A 23,914-nucleotide genomic window follows, 5' to 3' on the forward strand; every position below is an offset into this window, starting at 1 on the left:
GGAAAACTACTTTGAGAGTTGTTCACTAGCAAGACATGTTAAGCTTACAAGTGCATGTTCTGCCTTGTACTTCTATAACACCCTGCCCTGTGGGCAACCTAGGGCTTGCCTTTAGGGGTGCCTTATATGTAATAAAAATGGAAGCTTAAGGCTTGCAAGTTTGCCAAGTCAAAGTGGGAGTGAAACTGCACACACAGGCCTTGCAATGGCAGGCCTGAGACATGGTTAAGAGGCTACTTATGTGGGCGGCACAATCAGTGCCGCAAGCCCACTAGTAGTGTTTAATGTACAGGCCCTAGACACGTGTAATGCACTTTACTAGGGACTTACAAGTAAATTAAATATGCCAATTGGGTATGAGCCAGTGTGACCATGTTTTATGGGGAGGGCACATGCACTTTAAGACTGGTTAGCAGTGGTAAGTGCCCAGAGTCCTAAAGCCAACAAACATGGAGTCAGAAAAAGAGGAGGAAGGCAAAACGTTTGGGGTGAACCTTCAGAGAGGGCAATTTCCTGCAGTGGGTGTTACCTATTTAATTGTAACTGTTCCCAGTCCATCCCCGTCCTGTTTGTTGCGTACACTAAGACTCTGGCTTAATTCTACAATGTTTGACTTTTCCACGGGTGCCTGAATTATTTTCAGTGCACCAACTCTTGAGCATGAAAGTACAGGTTGTTGTAGTCCCACACAACCCCCTCGATACATAATTGAATCGATGTCTGTGCTTTCTAGGTTACTGGCAGCCTCTTTAAAAAAAAAAAAAGAAAAAAAAAAAAAAGCAAGGATAGGGACTTAATGGTAATTAAAGCCCAATTATGTCCTTTAGGAGATCACATACAAGTACTGCAATAAGAAAAGACACTTTACGCTTAAAAGCATTTATTTCAACAGTCTCATCCTGCTGCTTAGCACATGTATAATATCCACACAGAATACTAGAAGAACAGCACTAATGCATGTCACTGACAAAAAGACTAGTTTGAACATTTCTAATGTGGTTAAAATGTAATTTGGCAACCTAACATGCTAAATCAGTGTTTCCTAAACTGTGGGTTGCAACCAATCGGTGGGCTGCAATTATCCAAGCAATAAATAAATATGCCTTTAAATTTGTATTTATCTTGTCACATTGGCTGTGCTTCAAATGCTGGTCAAAGTCAAGCAATGTCTTCTGACAAATCGCTGCTTATGTTTTTTTTTTTTTTTACTGGGGGGATTGGCGTTTTCTAACACCTCTCACTTTGCATTCAGAGAAAGTAAAGTGGTTTATATGACAACCTTGCTCACCGATAGGCAAGGAAAGGCTGTAGGTTGTTGTTTTTTGTAACACACAACACAATGTAAATATCTGTAAATGAACTGTACACACCTTCAGAAGTTAGAAAAGAAAAACATGTAGCACTTTTTTGTAGTTCTGAAGTGTGATGGAAGCAAACACTTTAATAGGATCAAGACCCTGTTACTTGGTGATGCACAAATGATAACTTAACTGAAATCAGTTTTCTATACCTTATCAGTATATTGTTTTTATAAGAAAACTGTACGTCTGTTCAAATTTAGTGGCCATTTCAATTGAAAATGTGCTGTCTGGAAATGACAGTGTACTACCACATGATGCTTTAGTTATATTAAAAAATTGCTTGCCTCATGTCCATTAAAGCTAGGTGGGTCGTGAAAGCATATTTGGAAATTGGGTTGTAAATGCTAAGAAGTTTAGGAAGCTCTGCCCTAAGGACTACCTATATGTGCTATACTGTAACAGCGTGGAGTAGCTCAATTTGCATCTAGGGTTTTTTGGGATTCCGCACACTGCATACATGCTTTCAGCAAAAGCTGCACTTATTAGGATCTCCTCTCAGGAAGTGTCTTGGTATCAGCCCCTAGCGTGTGACTGAATGCTGCAGAAGTGCCCCAATCTGGCAATTTCTGTCAGGATTTGCGGCAGTATTTGGCCGATAATATGGAATGATGACTTCTCCTGTAAGTGGCCACTTGATGAGCCTTTAATACCGTTGGTCATCAATATTCTATTACATGGGGAATATTTGGGGAATTTCTATTAAACTCCTGACATAACCTGTATGCATCAATATGCTAGTCCTAAGGTACACTATTATAAACCAGTATGCCAAAAATACATTAATTCAGACTACATTGTTTATGGTATTTTCATTACCAGACCTTAAAATACAGATAACAAGGCACCTGTCCCACACTGATGTTTCATTAGGTGTTTATATCAATGTCATTGTCTGGATAATTTGGCACTTTTACAGATTGTTCAAAAGATAAGGACAGACTCTGCCAGATCACTGGCCAGTGATCAGGCAGAAAATGGAGTCTTGGCCTGCACAACAGCAAATTTAAGTCTAACCCCAAAATGATCAGATGTTTTGATGGGTCTCTTCTCTCCTATGGAACTCTTACTTGCAAGCCCCAGAGCACTACATTTGCAGTCACATGAACACAGGAGACATCCCAGCTTTGATGTCCTCAATATCCCTCCATTATGGATCATCTTGGGTTTTTCATGGTATCATTCCTTAGTCCTATTAACCCCAAGGGCCAGATGTAGCAAAGGGTTTTACCCATTTTGTGTCTATGGGAAAACATGTTCGTACATATGTCCCCAAGTTCGTTTTTTCCTAGATGATACCAGCTGTTTGTGCCTATGACTGTTGTAGTGATCTCATCTTGGGTTGTGATATACCTTAAAGGAAAAAAAAATTCTTCTTGCCAAAAGAACTGATACTCAAGGAGTGCATTGACAAAGCCTTATACAAAGAATTAATACTCCTATAGGTGTTCCTTTCTTCTTTCTTCAAAAGAAAACAGATCTTCCTCACTGTGTAGGCTACAGTGAAACCTCGCACCATGAAGAATCACCTACTGCTTCTCATTTTATAACTTACTGCTAAAGTTCATTGAGTTGGATCTGGGCAGGGTATATGGAATGATCCAACTGATCAGGGAGAGAAGTGTAAGATAGCTATCAATACTAAGTACAAATATTCATATACAGGGGATGCTGTTTTGGTTATTCAATGCCCCTGCAGATTTTTAATACGTGGATAATAACTTCTTTTGTGACATTATTGAAGTGTTCTTGTTTGTCTTTCTTAATGATATCATTGTATAATCTCACAACATACTTGTCTTAACATGTGTAAACGGAGTTGCAACTTTTATGGCTGCATTCTCCCTGTGTGAAGGGATCCTGTCAGACCCAGTTCGGTGGGGCCTGGAGGGGGGAGTGATCCACATGACACACTGTGGCAACTGGGTGTTAACCATTAGGGTTGGGGCTGTTTTCCAGTGGGTTCTGTGACCCACCCTACTATGGCTCCAGGCACTGGCTTCTCAAGGAGTAGTATGGGGTACTCAAGCTCAGCACTTAAAAATCAACCAACAGACACAATAACTTCAGTGTTCAGCCCAAAGAAAGAAAGTACTTTTAATCATAAAGTTGTTCTAAACACTACACAGTGTTGTGCATATCCACATTAGTGTTCCTGGGTGTAATCCACCTTTATAGTGCTATATTCTTACTGATCACTCTCTATTAATCCTTTCCTGAGTGGCCCCCTATCTGCTGGATCCACCTTTCGGTGAAATCATTAAATAGTGTGGATGAAATACAGATGGGGATAATTCCTTGTTCACAGTCAAATGTGAACTCCATGTCCGATCTTACCGTTTGCAATACTAGGTTAGTATTTTCAAGTCCTTGATCATATCTTGCAGGTTCCCTTCCATATACCTACTGCGGGAGCCCTGAAGAGCAACAGATTTGCTGAGCTGGATGTGGGAGCCGGGAGCAGGCCATGTCTCTACGTGCCTGCATGGCCTCAATCCTTTGAGTCCATGGTGCTGGCACTTAATGCAGATCTGGCAGCTGCAGTCTCCTATAGATGCGGTGATGTGGCACTGCCTGAGCCACAGGCAGTCCCAGCCTAGATGGGGCCCTTGGTGGTCAAGGCAGTTATTATCCTTACTGTGCCAGAGGTTGGTGAGGCCCGGACTAGGCATATAGTGATCATGCAGTTGCTGCTCCAATTGCGCCTATGATGATCAAGTAGTTGCAGCCCGACTGGGCCTACGACTGTCACACACTTGAGGCTTCTTCTGGGCTTATGGTGATCACAACAGTTACTGGTCCCCTGAGGATTTCAGATAAGAGACCAGCGGGCCCCACTTGATACAGGTGCTACCTAGCTCACTCTGGTGCAGTCAGCGCACTCTCTGAATGTCCCATAGCCACTGGAACACACTGGGTCTCTCTTCTCCTTGACAGACTCTCCTCCTGCAGGACCAGGCAGACACATTACTTCTCAACAGGCAGGTGTATTTTAGGTACCTCAGGGAAGATCCACAGTTCTTCCAGCAGAAAGTGCAGGCTTCAGATAATGTCCCCTCACATGTTGGAGACTGGCTGTTGGACAGATACTGGCCTTGGTTGCACAGAAGTCTTTGCATACTTTGTGGTGCACGCATAAGTTGGTTTAGGTTTCATTTTTTTACTCCGCTTTTGAGTTTAGGCTTCATTTTTATACCCCGCTTATAGATAGGGATGTGGATCTACTGTCTGACTGTAGATTTGGTTTTTAGGGTAGGTCTTCTTTCAAGTGCCCTCCTAAGGCAACTCTCCATACACATCCTTTGTATAGATTGATGCTTCTCACCGCAAGAAGCACTGGGGCTGTCTCCAACCTCGAGCACCACAAAAGAGGCACAGAGAAGTGTGAGCTTTCTGTACCCAGCTGTCCAATTGTTCAATCGAAGGAGTAATCAAGGACAAACAAAAGGGCAGGCCTCACCTACAAACCTGTCACAAGAGAGACTGCTGTCCCACCCCTTCCCCTTGCCAAACCAAATGGCAGAGCTCAAGAAGACTTGTCAATAGTTCCTTGCTAACAAAAGTCTTTGTGGAATTTTTAAAAGTAGCCTTGCCTCCGTTCTCCTCTCTTCGGGGTCTGTATCGCCTCCCTCCAGCCACAGGAATGCAGGCAACACACTTCCACTGTCCATGGGCACATTCTTTGCCCTCTATCTTGTGCTTTGCCACGCCAGGGACATCCAAACATCCAAAATGGATCCCCCTGGCCTTCATTACTCAGGCTCACTCAAACACAGTTTATGGCCATGCTTGTGCTACATGTTCTGCAGATGTGCACACCTTTAGTATAAACACAGGATGCCATTGCAAGGTTCTGGGGATAAACCTAATAAAGGGAATATACCCACGTTGGTAACAGGCTTCACTCCCATTGTCACAGAAAAAAAGATCTGATCACACTACTGATCTCTTTGGAGAAAAAAGGACAAACATGGTATGCTACCACCAGTACCTAATGCACTGTACACAGGACAGGGACGGTAGTGCACTGGCTGCAGTGAGGGCACACTTGGTGCACCCTCCATGTCCAGGACTTCACATAATCCGGGACAGGCATAGTCTTCTGTGCCAGCACTAGATACCTAGAAGCCTGTATACCATGCTTGGACATTTCCGTCACAACAGAATTACATGTACATTTCATACAGATTGTGTGGCATTCTTTCAATATGGGAAATTCTAAAATTCTAAGAGGAAAACCATTAATCCTAAAATGATATAAGCCATGCTGAAATGGTTCCCACAAGCTAAAGTTAAACCGGTCCAGCGGTTTAAGGGTCTTTCTTAAACTTATCAGAATTTTATTCTTTAATAGTCTGGGATTGCCACCTCTGGGACTCCATTAATTCGCCATTTTAACAGCTAAGGAGGCACTTCTGTCCTTATACAGAGCAATAATGAGAATGTCAATGTTCTTGAAACTAATTTTTCTAATACTGCTTTGGACTGGATGGATTCTGTGCCCTCAAACTTTTGTGATCCTATCCAGGAAAACTGCAGTACACCTTTTAGAAGAAAGAGCTGCTGTAATCTAGGAATGATTTGCTCACTGGAGAGCCTATCTCAAGGGTTCAAATGCAACATACTGAAGTCATCACAGCCTTAGGAATCCATAATTTTTAAATTCAACAAGTTGTCTCAGTCGGAGAAACATATGTTGGAGTTTTGTTTTTCTGCCTGTTTTTAGTTTATCACTTACAGATCAGGTTTCAATCACTCCGGATTCGGACTCTTTATCACATCTTCAATCTATAGTTTAAATACTTAAACCCTTGCTTTTCTGTCCATATACTAAGCGTATTAGCATTACAGTTCTCATCTCAAGAGAATTGGATGCATATAGCAATACCTTTATTTGGCCACTTGTGTCTTCTAGCGGAGTTATCCAATAAGAGGACTGGCTCAAATGGACTTCGGATAGGTACTTCTACCTGCAGATTCCTCACCTGCAGAACAACCCCAGGCTTCAGACTGGATCTGGAAACTTCAAATCCACAACATTGCCGGTATGGAGTGCTTGAGTCAGTTGGCACGACAAGTGATGCTAAGCAATGCCCACTGAGGCCATAAAGTGCCCCCCAACCCGGTGTATCAACATAAGTTCTCCCTTTTTTTTTTTTTTTTTTAACATGCCTTCGACACAGATCAAGAGGTTCGATTCTCTGAGGGATTTTTTTCCTCACACCAAATTTTTTTTTCTTTTTTTTTTTCCCTTCAGAAATCACTGACATGTCTCCCCTAAAAGTTATGGTTTTAAACCATGTATGGAGTGTGAGGGACAGATGTCCATTATAGACCGCCATGCAGTCTGCTTATAGTGTCTAAGGTTTGACCATAACTCCAGGTCCTGCTCCCCATGCCTTTCCATGCACCCAAAGGCCATCACGCAATGAGGCCAAGCTCTTAATGGCCAGGGAGAAGGATAAACATCACTGTTGGAAGTGTTCCCAACCTCGTTCCCAATCTCCATCTTCATCGGGTAAGAAGGGGACGAAGCTCTTTGCCTTCTCAACTGGAGCTTGAAGACCTAATGCAGAGATTCCTCCGATCAGCCCCGCTCCGTCCATGGACTCTGCTCCTGACAGGCCTCCATCTCCATTCCAGGATCGTTCGGTGGCACTGCCATGCCCCCACAAGCCTCCATCGCTGTCTTTCAAGGAGTTCCTCACTCCAGGATCTGATCCAGCTTTGTCCTTGAACTCTGTAATTTTCCATCTTCTCTGCAAACGTTTTGACACCATCCGGCGCATCTTCATACCCAGCAGCTTCAACAAGCATGCCTCTGTTCCTGCCCTTCTGACTGACAGTTTGGTACCACACCTTTGGATCTTTCCCACCATTTTGACCTGCGTCTCTGATTGTCAACACCAAAACTGATGCCATAGACAGCTCTGCCTCTACCACCCGTGCCACCACCATCTTGGTCTGCATCAGACGCAACTCCGTCAGCACCTTAGCCCAATGTTGAACCCCAGGTTGACTGTCACAGAGAGGCCCAGTGATTGTTTTAAGAGGAGGCTTACAAATCACACTTCCGCCAAATTTTTGGGACAGATTTTGATCCTATAAATGATGAATTATCCTTGTGCTGGTCAGGACCAGGGCCTTCTTGAATGTCAAGGCCTCTCATCAGCCAGTATCTTGGGATACCTCCCCTGAGCTGACCATGGAATTTCCTACAGGTCCATCAATGCCAGAAGTTATCTCACTACACAAAATTATGCTGTAAGTGGCAGAGGTTTTGGAATTACAACTACCTACCACTGACGCAAAGGTTAAACTCCTCTTCCCCCCCACCCCCCCCGAAGTTCTCTTGCATTTTTTCAGCCTTTTCCTATCTCCTTGTCCCCTTCAATGAGGCATTGCTTGAACCCATCATAGTGGCTTGGGCGAAGCCCTCCTCTATACCAATGGTCAACTGGCTCATGGCCCACCATTATCGCCCTACTCCTGAAGACCCAACTTGACTCTCCATGCACCCATCAACAGAGAGCTTAGTCACCCAAGCTTTTTGTTCAGGGGCCCTGTCTCATGGTGCTTTTCCTTCAACCCCCACTGACTGCAAGTCAAAATTCCTGGGGCATGGAAGCTTTTTCTTCTGGGAGTATTGGCACCAAGTCTCTTAACACCAGCTGTCTTCTCACATGTTACAACCATTACATAGTCCAGATGATTCCAGCACATGTCCCAGCCGACACGAAGGATCACTTCCAAAAGCTGATAGCCGATGGCCAGAATGCATCTCGACACACAAAGTCTGTTTTTGGACCCGGCAGGCTGTCACATAAGGCAAGGGTACCTCAGTTACAGTGTAACGCATTCCTTGGCTCAGGACAACTTTTCCTCTGTTAAGACAAATCTAATGATACTCCCTTTTGATGGAGCCTGCCTGTTTGGTGACCAGGCTGATTCAGTGCTGGAGCACTTCAAGGCTTGCAAGGTATGCCTGATCCTTAGGCCTTAGCTTCTGTGTGCGAGCAAGAACTTTCAACCTTTTTTGTTGCTTACTCCGCTTTGGTGGAGGATCCACCTTTCATTCCACACGGCACAAACTAGCAATCCTGTAGTAGTCTAACCTGCTTATCCAACAGTACAGAGGACACGAGCAAGGAATGAGGTGCCAGTCCACTTGCAACCTTCCTCCTGTCCCTCCTTCCCTTACCACCAGGGAAGCAGGCCTAGTTCCCTTCCTCAACTCCCCCCAGTGGCGGCTATGGGTGGTGGAAGGGACAGGTTTCCCTCCTTCTCCCTGCATGAAAGTCCATTACTTCGGACCAGTTGGCCCTTAAAATCATATTCTGCCCTTCCATCCTGCCTCTGCCCCCCGTCTTTTCCTCCTCTGAAACATTTGGCCATTCTTCAGTAGGAGTCCTATTCTGAATCTCAGGAGCCTGAACTTCTTCCTCAAAATGGAAAAGTTCAAGATGCTGACTCTACCTGCTAGTGTTGGGTCTTGGAAACTGGATGTTGCTGCTCAGCCTGCAGGATGCATACTTCCACATCCCAATCCTGCAGTCGCATCAGTACTTGCGATTTGTGGTGGGTTCTATGCACCAACAATTTGCAGTACTGTCTTTTGGTTTGACACCAGCACCTTGAGCCTTCATAAAGGTGATGTTGGTGGTTGTGACCCATCTTAGACTGGCTGGTATCCCTGTTTTCATATACTTAGATGACTGGCTTCTCAAAGCCAGCTTGCTGGCCATGAAGCAGCGCCACTTAGTTGATGGCATCTGCTGTTTGACTTGGGCTTTTCAGTTAATGAGTCGTAATCTCACCAGTGGCCCTCCCAACAACTCCTGTTCATAGGGTCATTACTGGACACCATTCTCCGCATTTCTCCTCAGCCACAAAGAATACAGGATATTCAGGAGATGGTTCTGTCTTTTCAACAAGGTACGAGTGTCGGAGTCAGGAGATTCCTAGATCTGCTGACTTCTTACAGCCTCCTAGTCACACATGCACATTGGCACATGAGGGCCCTGCAGTGTTGCCTCCGTAGACAGTGGTTTCATTACGGGGGAGACCTGTCAGGCTTCATTGTGATCTCCCCAAACATTGCGACGGAAGTGGCTTTGTGGGGGAATTAAGTGAACCTGAGTTGTGGGATAACCTTCACTCCCCCACCGACTGTGACTACGTTAGTGATGAATGCCTCCATCCTAGGTTGAGGAGCCCAGCTAGTGCTTAGGGGCCTCGAGTCTCTGGACCAGTCGGGTACTTCACAGCAGCGCTGAAACTGTGGCCGATTCCTCTGGTTCTCAAGACCGTCCTCCCTTCCATTGTGGTCTGGTCACCTTGTGGGAGTATCGGAATATCAAAGCCGACAGCCTGAACCAGCAATATCTTGCCTATCCTAATTGTCGACTTCTCCCAGAGGTAGTCTGAGACATTGCCGCACACTGGGACACTCCTCAATTGGTAATTAAGTGGACTTAATTACCTACTTGGATAATGCTCAGTGCTAGCAGTTCTGCACCCACCGGTGTCTGTTGAGCGGAGGCTTGGGGGGGTGGGGGGGGGGGGTGCATTTCAGTTGAGGTGGATCTTTCAGCTACATTACTCGTCTGCCCCCACCCTCCTACCCTTGATTCCTCGAGTTATCAGGAAGATTCACCAAGACAGTGCCCAAGTCATTCTTAACACCCTGGATTGGCTGAGGAAGGTGTGGTAGGTGGACCTTCTGCAATTCTCCACTTGTCTCCAACTGTGCATTCCATTCAGGCAAGACCTTGTCTCCAGTGCGGGGAGGAATGCACTGGTTCTGCACCCCAGTCTCCAAGTCCTCCACCTTCATGCTTGAAGATTGAGCAGGGGCAACTGCGCTCTTTTCTCACCCACTCCCTTTGTGGTTCCTCGGTGGAACTTAAATCTTTTTCTTACCTTTTTGATGGGTGCACAGTTTGAACCCCTTCACAGTTTGATCTTTCGTATGTTGACCTTCAAAACTCTGTTTTTGGTTGCAGTTACGGCTGCTTGAATGGTTATTGAGTTGCAAGTCCTTGGCTGTCATTCTCATTTCTTTTCCTTCTTTCCAGGGACGTTGTTATTGCTGTGAACCTGGGCTGCTTTCCTGCCTAAGATGGCCACTCTTTTCCATTTTTCCCAATCCATCACTCTTCAAAGCCCTAACCCCGCCCTCATCCCATGAAAGAGGAGGAACGGGTGTGTGAGTTAGAACCTCAACAAGCGGTTAATTACTACCTGGATTGCACCAAGAAATTCTTGTTGAATGACCAGCTTTTTGTCAGCTACTGTAGCTCCCAAAAAAGTTAAGGTGGTGCAGAAGAGAATGCTATTTGATGGATTTACCTCTTTTGCATCAAGAGCTGCTATGCCTTAGCCAAGTAGGAGCCGCTTGAAGGGCTCGGAGCCCATTCCCCCAGGGCTAACTCAACCACTTCTGCACTTGCTCGAGGTGTCTCAATTGCAGAAATATATAAGGGGGTGACGTGGGCTCCTTCGCACACCTTTGCGAAACATTACTGCCTTGATGCAGAGGTGCGCAGGGATAGACACATTGCCAAGTCTGTTCTGCAAGGCGTCCTGGTCTAATCATCCATCAACCCGCCTCCTGGGCAAGGTATTGCTATGAAATCTGTTCTACAGGTGAGGAATCTTCTGGTAGAAGTATCCATCGGAAGAAATAGTTACTTACCTGAAGTCATAATCTTTCTGGTGAATACTCTCTTCCTGCAGATTCCTCACGTAACCGCCCTCCTCCCTATTTGATGGATAACTTATGGGGAAAGTAAATAAGATCCCAGCGTACATTATTTTTATACTGCGATCATTCATAGATGCCAATCTGCCCTCTCTCCTCAAAGGCTTGGAAAAAGCAGAGGGAAACTGACAGTACACTGGGGCGAATGCTTTGTGGCCTAACGTTACTTCTGGCTCTGATTGAGTCCAGCACCTCCTACTGGCAGCTTTGTTTCTTTGAAGTCTCTGGATCCAGTTTGACGCTATGGAGTGTTCTACAGGTGAGGAATCTGCAGGTAGAGTGACCATCAGAAAGATCATTTCTGTAGGTAAGTAACTTTTTCTTCGTCACCATTACAAACAGCTGTCTGTCTCTTCCATACTTCTGCAATAAATACTGGCCCTGTGGTGCTGTGACTGTCAATATATAAAACATTTGATCTATTGCAACAGTTTTTTGGCCTTCCATAAAGAAAGATGTACAAGCACACGGAAACAAATGCACAGTTAGTTCCCAACTAATAAACCAACACATTAAACTTAGTGGCTTGCTTCAGCCCTGCAAAACCCTCAAAGGAATACTGTAATGTGCATCACACTTGATAGATTAAACGAAATGACTACTTTTGTTACTCCTACTAAGCTTCCTATAGAAGGCAATGGCTGCATTGTTCATCATTTGCATTTATAGACTATATTGCTTGTGTGATGCTCCCATCACAGATGAAGTGCATTTTTCTATGTCCTTTCATCCGCAAACGGTTAATCTAAAATTAGCATTCAGACTCTAGAACAAATAGCCTTATGAATATGGAATAAACCCCATTTCACTTCAGCCATCTTTATTTTATAATTATACCATTCCAGTTGGCACCTGTGATTGTAACCACTGGTGGACCTGGCCCTTTCTGCAGAGTCATTCCCAAACGTTTGGTCTTTCTTGCTCCCCTTTTTGTTTAATTCGTTTTTTGTTGGCCTTAGGACTCTGGGCACTTTACCGCAGCTAACTAGTGCTAAAGTGCATGTGCTCTCTGCTTAAAGCATGGTAACACTGGTGTTTCCACAGTTGACATATTTAATTTACTTACAAGTCGCTAGTAAATTTTACTACCTGTGGTCGGGGTCCGTAAATTAAATGCTACTAGTGGGCTTGCAGCACTGATTGCACCACTGTAGTGCTTTTCTCTTAGCTAGTTTCTAAGCACTAACATAACACACCAGAAATGCACTTCTGAGGTCAAAGAAGACTTTTATTGTTGTTAATTCTTCCCCAACCACAATATTTATGAATGACGAATTAGTAGCTTTCAAGTCCGCGTTAATCAAACAAAATATATCAGTTTGCAATATACACAGCAGGTTATATTTATAAGATATTGAATGCAAAGCAAAACAAATACTTCACCGTGTGGGAACTATTTACAGCTTCATCTTTCTAAGGTCTGCAAGCTGATGACCCCTGTCAGCCGCGAGAAAGAGATTCATCTACCCACACGGGATTGCTGGCAGCTGGCGCCAAGCTCCAGCACGAGGTCCGGCAGATTCGAATCTGACCCTCTGCAGCCTGTTACATTCGTTACAAAGGTGTGCCCCCTCCTCTCAGACCTGGGAAACTGAGCAAGCCTTTTGGAGACTGGCCAGGTCTCCAAGACTACTCCTGTTCCCAAGCTCAAGCAGAGAGAACAACACCATGTACCCTCTCTTATCAGGTCTAGTCTACTGTGAGAAAAACATCTTGGTTCAAAAACACAGCTTGGAAAAATACAGCTTGGATTCTCAACTGCAATGTCTAACTCCACGTTAAAGGCAATAGGCAGCTAACCTAGATATCAAATGCAATGTCATGTTAAAGGCAATAGGCAGCTAACCTAAATATCAAATGCAATGTCTAGTGTCATGTCAAAGCCAATAGGCAGCTGAGCTGAATACAAAATGCAATGTATAATATCATGTCAAAGCCCATAGGCAGCTGAGCTGAATACAAAATGCAATGTATAATATCATGTCAAAGCCAATAGGCAGCTGAGCTGAATATAAAATGCAATGTATAATATCATGTCAAAGCCAATAGGCAGCGGAGCTGAATACAAAATGTAATGTATAATATCATGTCAAAGCCAATAGGCAGTTAAGCTGAATACAAAATGCAATATATAATATCATGTCAAAGCCCATAGGCAGAATATCTAATAGCATGTCAAAGTCAATAGGCAGCTAAATTGAATACATCATGTCAAAGCCAATAGGAATGCAATGTCAAAGCCAATAGGCGGCTAGACTGGATACAGCATGTCAAAGCCAATAGGCAGAATACAGAATGTAATGGCTAATGCAATGTCAAAGCCCATAGGCGGCTCAACTGAATACAGAAAGTAATGGCTAATGCCATGTCAAAGCCAATAGGCAGAATACAGAATGTAATGACTAATGCAATGTCAAAGCCCATAGGCGGCTAAACTGAACAAAACATACCATGTGCTACTGGTGAACATTAAGCAACTAATATGCGCAGTGGTGAAACACAAAGTCATTGGTCAAAACAAAATTTAACAAATGGCAGTACATTCCGCCCTTTGACCAATGAATTTTTGTTTCACATATCTCTTGTTTCAAACAAAAACAAAAAACATCAGCACAAAAAAAAAACATTATCAGCAAGTCAGAGAAGTGAATTAACACATTGATTTCATAACCTTTCACATCAGATACATCTACATAGAAAAGACTGGGCAATTTGTACTCTGGATGAGTCTCTAATTCAACAGTGTTAGCAATTTGATGTGGCATGAGTTCTACTCATGTAAAGGGGCACGGTCCACCTGAAAGGTTTGCTGGAAGATAAGCAAAAGTCAGAGTTCCATACGAGAGGGGGGAAAAAAAAAACACAGCTTAGTTCCAGTGGAAGAATGCAATCAAACAAGTTGAACTTGAACTGAAGGCGCAGTTTGCGCAAAATGGATCCATGGTGCTGGCACTTTACTCAGCCAGGTTCAGGTTGGGGATTCGGTCCCTTCCCCGACCCCACACGCACACACCGGAAGGGGGACCACACAGCACACTCAGGGACAGTGGCGAAACGTGGTAGGATCTGCAAAAGAAACAAGTATGACTTTTCTTGCAAATAACATTTTTCATTTAAACTGCACCCTTCCTCTTTCTTTCCCTGTTTTATAATCAGCAGGACGTTTTTGGGGCCCTTTGGTATAATTTCTGCAGGTTCTGGAGGGTCACTTGGGGCTTCAGCCCACACATCCGCACTGGGGTTTTTATCTGCTGCACCACAGCTTCCCTTTTCTTGCACTGTCAGAAGGGCTGGGGCAGACTCATTCTTTACCAAACCTCCATTCACTGCATTTTTGCCAAGTTGGGCCATTCTGTCTCCAATTTGTATGAATAAATCAGATTCTTTTCTAGGTATCAGCATAATTTCGATTTTTCCTTGGTAATTTGCAGCAATCACTCTCCCTAAAACCTGATCAATTTGCCATTTCTGTCCTGGTAACTTTCCTCTCCCCAACTGCTCTGTGACTGCTTGCATGACAGATTGCTTTTGTGCGTACTGCACAGTTTTTATCAAATCTAGGGGAATGTGCATCTCTCTCATCTCTGCCCACCTGTAAGTGGCTTTTTCTCTCAGCTGTTCACATTTCTGGGGCACCCACTTAGCCATCCCCACTAAGGCAGAATTCTGGGTGAACACTTCTGTCTCTGAATTTTTCTCATTAACATCTGCAAGGTAATTGAACCAGTTAGGTACAAGCCATGTGGCTAAAACATTATCAAAGAACCAAAAATCAGCATAAAAATGACACATCTCACGTAGCTCTTGCTTTAAAATCTGACACACATTATACAACGCTGTTCCTTCTCCTGTGCCAGAAAACATTTCAGTCAATGAATCATTAGTAAAACAAACATGCTTTTTATCTTCAGTAGACACGAATTCAAATGGTGCACTCAACTTCATTGATAACTCTTTTACCTGTGGTACTCTAGCCCTGTCTTGCAAGTACCAGATCCATTGTATGATTCTAGCTAGGGGCACTATTTTCTTTCCTTGTTCTTGAATTACATGTACATAAGTATTTCCTTCTTGCACTGCGCAGAAACCTAAAGTCTGCATTATTTCATTTGCCAAATCACAAGCGCGCAGCTGCATATTATTTTTCACAGTGACCATATACAAAAGTGTTAGGATTTCTCTCAAATGAGGGCTATTCTTTTTCCAAAAATCAAACAAGCTAATGAAACTCGGTGTCTCTTTCTCTAAAATCTTTCGTTTTACTTGTGCATTTTGCAACGGTAACTCGTAAATCACATTCTGGTCTCTCTCGTCCGTGTTATCAGTTAAGGAATGCATTTTGTCTGCCAAAAACCCTGGCTCACACGAAAACTCAGTGCAGCTCGGAGCTGTCTTAACCCCCTCATTACTGGAATGGGACAAGAAAGATTCTTCTAAAACAGCCCTTTTATAACTTTCAGTCGGGCTAATTTGCTCACGTAAATTCCTATTTTCATGTTCCAACTTCCTACATTTCTCCTGCATTTCTCTGTAAGCAGATAAAGGTATCCAGACCTTTCTGTCATCATTACTTCCAAAAGACACTTTTTCTACATATGTACAACAGAAATTATTTCTCAAAACTCTATCAGGCATTTTAGCTACACATGCATTTTCAAAAATGGTCTGCTGTGCTTCTGTAATTCTCCAAACAGAAAACAATTCACAGTTTTTCTTAGCACCATCGGGCAGTTTACCAACACATGCATTCTCAGACATGGTCTGCCGTGCTACTGTGATTCTCCAAAAAAAACAATTTCTGTAATTCTCCAAACAACAAAAACAATTACACTTTTAAAGTGTGCACTTAGAAATCTACCAACTCGTCAACACCCTCTTAATCACCTCTTAATGACCGACCCCACTCCTGGTACCAATTGTAGTGCTTTTCTCTTAGCTAGTTTCTAAGCACTAACATAACACACCAGAAATGCACTTCTGAGGTCAAAGAAGACTTTTATTGTTGTTAATTCTTCCCCAACCACAATATTTATGAATGACGAATTAGTAGCTTTCAAGTCCGCGTTAATCAAACAAAATATATCAGTTTGCAATATACACAGCAGGTTATATTTATAAGATATTGAATGCAAAGCAAAACAAATACTTCACCGTGTGGGAACTATTTACAGCTTAATCTTTCTAAGGTCTGCAAGCTGATGACCCCTGTCAGCCGCGAGAAAGAGATTCATCTACCCACACAGGATTGCTGGCAGCTGGCGCCAAGCTCCAGCACGAGGTCCGGCAGATTCGAATCTGACCCTCTGCAGCCTGTTACATTCGTTACAAAGGTGTGCCCCCTCCTCTCAGACCTGGGAAACTGAGCAAGCCTTTTGGAGACTGGCCAGGTCTCCAAGACTACTCCTGTTCCCAAGCTCAAGCAGAGAGAACAACACCATGTACCCTCTCTTATCAGGTCTAGTCTACTGTGAGAAAAACATCTTGGTTCAAAAACACAGCTTGGAAAAATACAGCTTGGATTCTCAACTGCAATGTCTAACTCCACGTTAAAGGCAATAGGTAGCTAACCTAGATATCAAATGCAATGTCATGTTAAAGGCAATAGGCAGCTAACCTAAATATCAAATGCAATGTCTAGTGTCATGTCAAAGCCAATAGGCAGCTGAGCTGAATACAAAATGCAATGTATAATATCATGTCAAAGCCCATAGGCAGCTGAGCTGAATACAAAATGCAATGTATAATATCATGTCAAAGCCAATAGGCAGCTGAGCTGAATATAAAATGCAATGTATAATATCATGTCAAAGCCAATAGGCAGCGGAGCTGAATACAAAATGTAATGTATAATATCATGTCAAAGCCAATAGGCAGTTAAGCTGAATACAAAATGCAATATATAATATCATGTCAAAGCCCATAGGCAGAATATCTAATAGCATGTCAAAGTCAATAGGCAGCTAAATTGAATACATCATGTCAAAGCCAATAGGAATGCAATGTCAAAGCCAATAGGCGGCTAGACTGGATACAGCATGTCAAAGCCAATAGGCAGAATACAGAATGTAATGGCTAATGCAATGTCAAAGCCCATAGGCGGCTCAACTGAATACAGAAAGTAATGGCTAATGCCATGTCAAAGCCAATAGGCAGAATACAGAATGTAATGACTAATGCAATGTCAAAGCCCATAGGTGGCTAAACTGAACAAAACATACCATGTGCTACTGGTGAACATTAAGCAACTAATATGCGCAGTGGTGAAACACAAAGTCATTGGTCAAAACAAAATTTAACAAATGGCAGTACAACCACCCACTTCATTAACCCTTGAAACATGGCTCAGGTTTGCTATTGCAGAGCCTGTGGGTTTAGTATTAAACTGTCTTGTTGACCTTGCCAGCGTGTTTGTCAGGCCCAGAGCTTCCCTTTTAATACCTAAGGTAGGCTCTAGAAAGCCCTAAGGGCAGGGTGCAGTGTATTTGAAAAGTTGGACATGTACTTTTTAATTTTGCATGTCTAGATGGTGAAAAACACCTAAATTTGTTTTTCAGTACTGCAAGGCCTATCTCACCCATAGGATAACCCTGGGATTACCTTATTACATTTTTATAAGTGTAATTTTCAATTAGGAAGAGAAGAGACCCCCAAGTATGGTGTCTCTGGAATCACAATTTAAAGTTAGAACTGATGGTGAAGTCAGATTTTAAATTGTGATTCTGAAATTGCCACTTTTAGAAAGCTGGCTTTTTCTTACTTTAACCATTCTGTGCCTCTGCCTGCCTCTGAATGCAGCTCTGGGTGTGTGACAGCTGGGCTCTTGTGCATTCTCTCCAGACAGCCACACATAAAGGGAGCTTAGGTGTGACAGATGGACCATCAACATCTTGAGGTCCAGTCCTGGGCAAGATGGGAGGGAGGAGCTGACACACCTGAATGGGCTGTGTACTGAGCCCACACAATGAGCTGCTTAATCCCCATAATGTGTCAGGAGCCAGGGCAGGACGGACAGGGACTCTGTGCTATATAAAGGCCTCTCTTTTAAGTGTCCCCCACTTCATAGGCATCACTAGGTGCAAGAACTGGACTTCAGACTGCACCAAATCAGTACATGTCTGGACCTGAGGACATTCTGCCAGGAAGAAGGACTGCTGTGCTGCCAAAGGACTGTCACACTGCTGGACTTTGCTGGACTCCTGCACTGCTATGCCTGCCTTGCTGCCCTCCTTACCTGGGAGTGAGAAGGACTGGCTCTTTGCCTCTACAACCCTAGAACCAAAATGACTCCAAGGGCTTGCTGGCTTGCCTCCTGTTCTGAAGTCTTGGGGCCATCAAAGACTTCACACACCCTGCTGCAGCCTCTGGACTCTGCCAACTGTCAGTTTTGTCTTACCAAGTGGTGCCAATCCAATTCTGGACCCTTGTAAGTAGGTTCTACAGCTGTTTATACAAAAACTCACATATCGCTGTCACTGCGCTGATCGAAACAGTCTCATCGCTCCTCAACGGTGAAGTATCGCTGCTGAGGACTTGGCAGTGTCGGCTATGTGGCTCAGAATAGATGCATCGCCCTCAGCAGTGATGCATCACAGGCTGAGCGGCTCGACAACAACGCATCATCTTCATCGCCAAGGTTTTGCCGACTGCGCAGATCAGACCCAAAGCATTGCCTCCTCTGCTCCTCGCATCAGGTCTTTCATGTTGACACATCCTCCATCTACAAGGTCCTTTTTCATAGGGACAAAATTGGTCCTTGTATCTTCCGGTTAGCTCTTTAAGCCTATAAGCACTTCATTTGCAGATATTGTTTAAAAATCTGTATCTCGATTTCTACTTATTGTATTTTTGTCATTGGGGTCTTATGTTCATTAGATAAAGCTTGTTTTTTGTGTTGCGCAAATAATTTAAACATTGTCTCTAAGTTAAGACTGCTTGCTCTGTGCTAAGCTACCAGAGGGTGAGCATGTGTTAATTTATGGTGTGAATCTCACTTACCCTGACAAGGATTGTGGTTCCTGCTTGGACTGGGTGCATACATACTCCTGCGTTGTGATTGGCAGTTCTGGGTTCTGTAACAGTGTCCCTCTAATCCTCAATAAATATCTAGTAGAATCTGCAAGCCTAATGATTTGTATTCATTCTAAAGATTTGCAGACCACACCAAAACATTCTTCCCACAACACTCTGTTGTTCTCACTGCCAAAAGAATTATGAAAGTATGGAAAGCCAATAAGATGACTGGTTAGAAGAGTGCCTCTGCTCATACCATATACGTTTCGAATGCAGTCATTTAATCCAGGGGCCGCATGTGATCCCTTCACCCGTAGGCATTCAGTGTAGAGCTGCTTGCATATTGCCAACACAATTGCCGAAACATGGCAGCTAGAAGGGAAAAAAGTTTGTTCCAGTGTATTATAATAGCAGTGCACTGATTTACAGAAGCAGTTCTACTTTACCATCATGTTACATGCACTTTGGTAATAGCAAAAGGCCTACTTCTTCTCAGTCTCAATGCTGTGTAAATAAGGGCTCTGCTTTTGTATAGTGCGCTGTGCTTGTGCGGGCTTGGCCTGAGAATAGTACTATAACCATAGTTCAATCAACAAAACAGGATAGGAAAGGCAAATGGGATTTGAATTACTAGCAGTAGGTTTCCTCATCACATAGGAAGCTTATTTTTAAGAGCAGCTTCCCCTTCTATCTTTGCAATGTGTGCTTTAATGCAAAATTGTAAATGCTACCTACATTTGTAATTCCTAAATATTAGTACAAACGAAGGTAAAGTAATCCTCTATAAGAAGTTTGCAAAATGTGTGTGTTTGTACTCTACATTCTAATGTCTGCAATAATGGGTTGACAAGCATATGTTTAACTATCTGTTGGTCACTTTCCTGTTCTAGGATGAAATAGAATCTCTAGAAAAAGAAGTGGAAGAGCTAAGAGCAAAGAATTTGAGTTTGGAATCACAGTTGAAAATCGCTCTTGATCCTCAGTCGCTAACTGAAGCTGATGGGAAGGGAATCGATGACAATGAAAGCAAAAACGAAAAAGAGGGTGGTGAAAAGGCTGAACATGATACAAAAACGATGGAAGATTGGTCAAATAAACTGAAAGCTTTTAACGAAATAGCTGTGAGAAACAGAGAAGAGACGGAGAAGTTAAAAGAGGTATTTTGTTAAGCTTACCTTCATTTTGGTTCTTTGTATTGTGAATTTGAATAATTTTGAGAGGGGGCATGATTCAGTAATGCAACATGTTTACCAGTTCTAGGCTGGTGATTCATCAGTCAGCGGGGGTACTTCTACTCTGCAGTAGTCCAACTCTTTTTCGGTGCTTGTCCGATCACTCCCGTGGGGTCCGAACTTGACATTTCTAATGTCACTGCATGTGCAGTTAATTTCTGTTTTGTTTCTGGTCAGGTGGCTTTTATATTTGTGTGACACGGAGCATGTTTGGTGAATTTTTGAGGTTAAGAAATAGTGGTTTCAAGTTCTTGCCCCTGATACTTTTTTCCTTCCAAAGTCATTTTTAAAAAGCTGTTTTCCTATACAGGTTGTGATGTGTATGTACGCATGTTTGTGTATATGTTAAAACGTGTTTGTACGTGTCTCACTGATTAAAACCAAGCTAAAGGGAAGTTAAGGTTGATGTTGGTGCTAATGTTGGCTGCAGCACAAGACCTCAAAGGGAATGCAGTACACAAGTTGAGGTCCGAGCTGAACCTTCGTTGTCCAGCTCCACTGTACTAACTGAACCTCGACTCAAATCCTCCCGATCACTTGGGAGACGTGTAAAGCAAATGTCAGTGGGGAAATGAGCGATTGTGTAAGAGATTGTATGGCTGTGTGAAGAAGTATGTGGAGTCCACTTAGTTGAAATGGAAATTTTAAAGTTGTTTCGTTGGGAATGTATTGTTAGTTTTGTGAAAGTGTCTGACAACGGATACGTTTGATAGATTTCCTCTTAGAAGCATGATGTTTTATAATATACTCAGTGTATGCAAGTGTTACTTTAGAAATTGTACTGTGGTGTTTAAAAGTTTTTGTCTTCCGATTTCGATTCTCTTTTTTTGGCCAACTATTCAAGTTTTAATTCCTGATATTATAGATTGTGCATTTATGGGATTCTGTTTTTTCAGTTCACTTTTATTGAAATTAAGTACATATATGTGGTACAAAATTACGTTTCAGCATAGATTTAGTTAATGCAATACAAAGTAACAGAGGACAGCACATATTACTCATCGTAGTAAAGGAATAAAGATAAGAGTATTATTTACGTAGCATCTCATTGTTTATAACTCAGTATACTCACATACCGATAGTGTCTATGCTTTGTTGTGTTAATAATGTTATGATAGCATAAATTGAGGCCCTTAATCTGTAAATAAAGAGACGTTTTTACTAATAAACAATGAAAGACAAAGCAGCACACGAGGCGGCGAGAGATGAGTATAGAGAGCCTGAAAGAAAAAATTGTTGCTAGTCCAGGAATTTTGGTTGCCAAGGTATAGTGCAGCACTTCCTACTCCAAGAAAGTAAGCAGAACTGTCTTTGGGTTGATTAAATAGGTTTGTTCTGTTGTAAATGTACTTTAAGAGAGCTCCAGAGTTTCCTGGTGGAAGATAGTGAATGTGAATTTTCTGGAATTAGATGATGTCAGGCTCTTCTAACTAAGTAGGACCAGGCCATGGTAGATGTATGGAATTAAATATTCTGGAAGCGTTTTCATTGTGAAATGATCAGCTTTGTTCCTACGGCCAGCATGAGATCATTTAATTGGAGGTCTTTGAGGGTCAGAGTTGGTATGGGCATTAGACGTGTATTCCACAGACAGGCAGAGGCATAGAACGGTTAAGCAAGAAAACGCCCACTTTCTAAAAGTGACATTTTCAACTTGCAATTAAAAAACCAACCAACTTCACCAAAACTTGTATTTTTAAATTGTGAGTTCAGAAACCCAAACTCCATATATCTATCTGCTTCCAGTGGGGCATTGCACTCAAAAGATATTTCAAGGCAATCCGCATTTTACCCATTGGGAGAGGTAGTCCTTGCAATAGTGAAAAACTTATTTAGCAGTATCACTATGGGGACATGTAAAACACACCAGTACATGACCTACCTTTTAAATACACTGCACCCTGTCCATGGGGCTGCTTTGGGCCTACTTTAGGGGTGACTTAATGTAATAAAAGGAAGGTCTAGGCCTGGCAAGTGGGTGCCCTTGCCAGGTCGACATGGCAGTCTAAAACTGCACACACAGACAATCAGTGTTGCATGCCCACTAGTAGCATTGATTTACAGACCCTGGACACGCCTGGTGCACTATACTAGGGACTTACTAGTAAATCAAATATGGCAAACCTGGATAAACCCATCACCAATACAGTTCAGACAGACAGCATATGCATTTTAGCACTGGCTAGCAGTGGTAAAGTGCCCAGAGTCTAAAACCAACAAAAATAGGTCTGCAAAAAATAGGAGGAAGAAGGCAAAAAGTTTTGGGATATCCCTGCAAAAAAAGGCCAGGTCCAACAGGCTATATGCCCTAACTTTATAAAAAAAATTCTAATAAGGATGAGAGGTCTAGAGTATGGCTGTTACCTAGTTTCTGTATTACTGCTTTTAACTTGAGGAAGTTGTAAAAGTCTAAGTTTGTAAGTTTGTGTTTGAATTGTAGTTCAGTGAAAGCGATAGAAATAGTTTGGGTACACAGATCCTTAAACCGGTTAATCCTCTTTATTGCCCAACTTTCCCAAAAAATGTAAGTACCATTGATCTTTATATGTTCGCTCAACCAAAAAGAGACAGACTCTGAATTAGTTATTTTTGACAATAATCTTTTTGTCTCTAGTGTAGAGAGCATAGATTGTGTGTGTGTTGAATAATGCCACGTGAGTGTAGGAAACTGGGTTCTGGTTACAGTACCCCTCCACCCCCCCACTTTTTGCCTGGTTTTTGATGCAGCTTTGACTGACGTGTACTGGGTTCCTGCTAACCAGGACCTCTGTGCCAGTGTTACTTTCCCAAAACAAGACACCTGGTCACTTAATCCCCAAGTGACCAGGCCCTAGAGCACCTCTAAGTCCCTAGTAAATTGTATCACCGGTACCTAGGACATGCGTACTGAAGAAGGCCCCTACGAGCTGAAGGTCAACTTAGGCCACTCTAAGGGGGCCCAGCACTAACCTTATCTAGGCTGCCATTGCAGGCTATGTGACAAGGTGCTCCCAAAAAGTGATATCACAACATGGCACACACTTATGTGCCATGCCCCACACTTATGTACCATGCCCCGTAAAAACTGGTTGTAATATTTGCAAGTCACCCCTATAGCAGGCCTTTCAGCCCTGAGGCAGGTTGCATTATATTACCAGTGAGGACATATATGCATGTGCAGATAGGCCCCTACTATTTCTTTGTGAATTCGCTATGCAGGATGCGTGTCATATTTCTAGGCTGACAAAAGCAAAAAGAACAGATGATGGATGGAATGCTGAACAATGCAAACATTCACATCCAGTCACAGGTTTAATCCATTGTTTTTTTGCCCACCACACCATCCCAGTCTGGACCCAGTCATATTCAAATCAGTCTAGACTCTGTTCCCTATGGGAATAGTCCAGCCCAAATTGCCAGCAAGGTCCTTCCTGGAACCCAAACGAGCATCCTGAGACCAGTTTTAGGGTATCACCCTTCATCAGCCATGCTAGCTTGCATCCAGTGGTGCAGTGAGCATGGAACCCACGTCTGGGCATACCCTTCCCACTTAAGGCAACAAAAGCAAAAAG

General features: G+C 43.1%; 1 protein-coding gene across 1 annotated transcript in view; it reads left to right on the forward strand.

Annotated features, from left to right (window-relative positions):
• Positions 1-23,914, forward strand: part of OBI1 (ORC ubiquitin ligase 1) — a 165,335-nt gene that overhangs the window by 66,953 nt on the left and 74,468 nt on the right. Inside the window, exon 4 of the mRNA XM_069205215.1 lies at positions 20,022-20,288. Within this exon, the coding sequence (XP_069061316.1) occupies positions 20,022-20,288 (267 nt within the window). The remainder of the gene's footprint in view (positions 1-20,021; positions 20,289-23,914) is intronic.

Source organism: Pleurodeles waltl, chromosome 8, assembly GCF_031143425.1.
Source record: "Pleurodeles waltl isolate 20211129_DDA chromosome 8, aPleWal1.hap1.20221129, whole genome shotgun sequence".
Lineage (NCBI taxonomy): Eukaryota > Metazoa > Chordata > Amphibia > Caudata > Salamandridae > Pleurodeles > Pleurodeles waltl.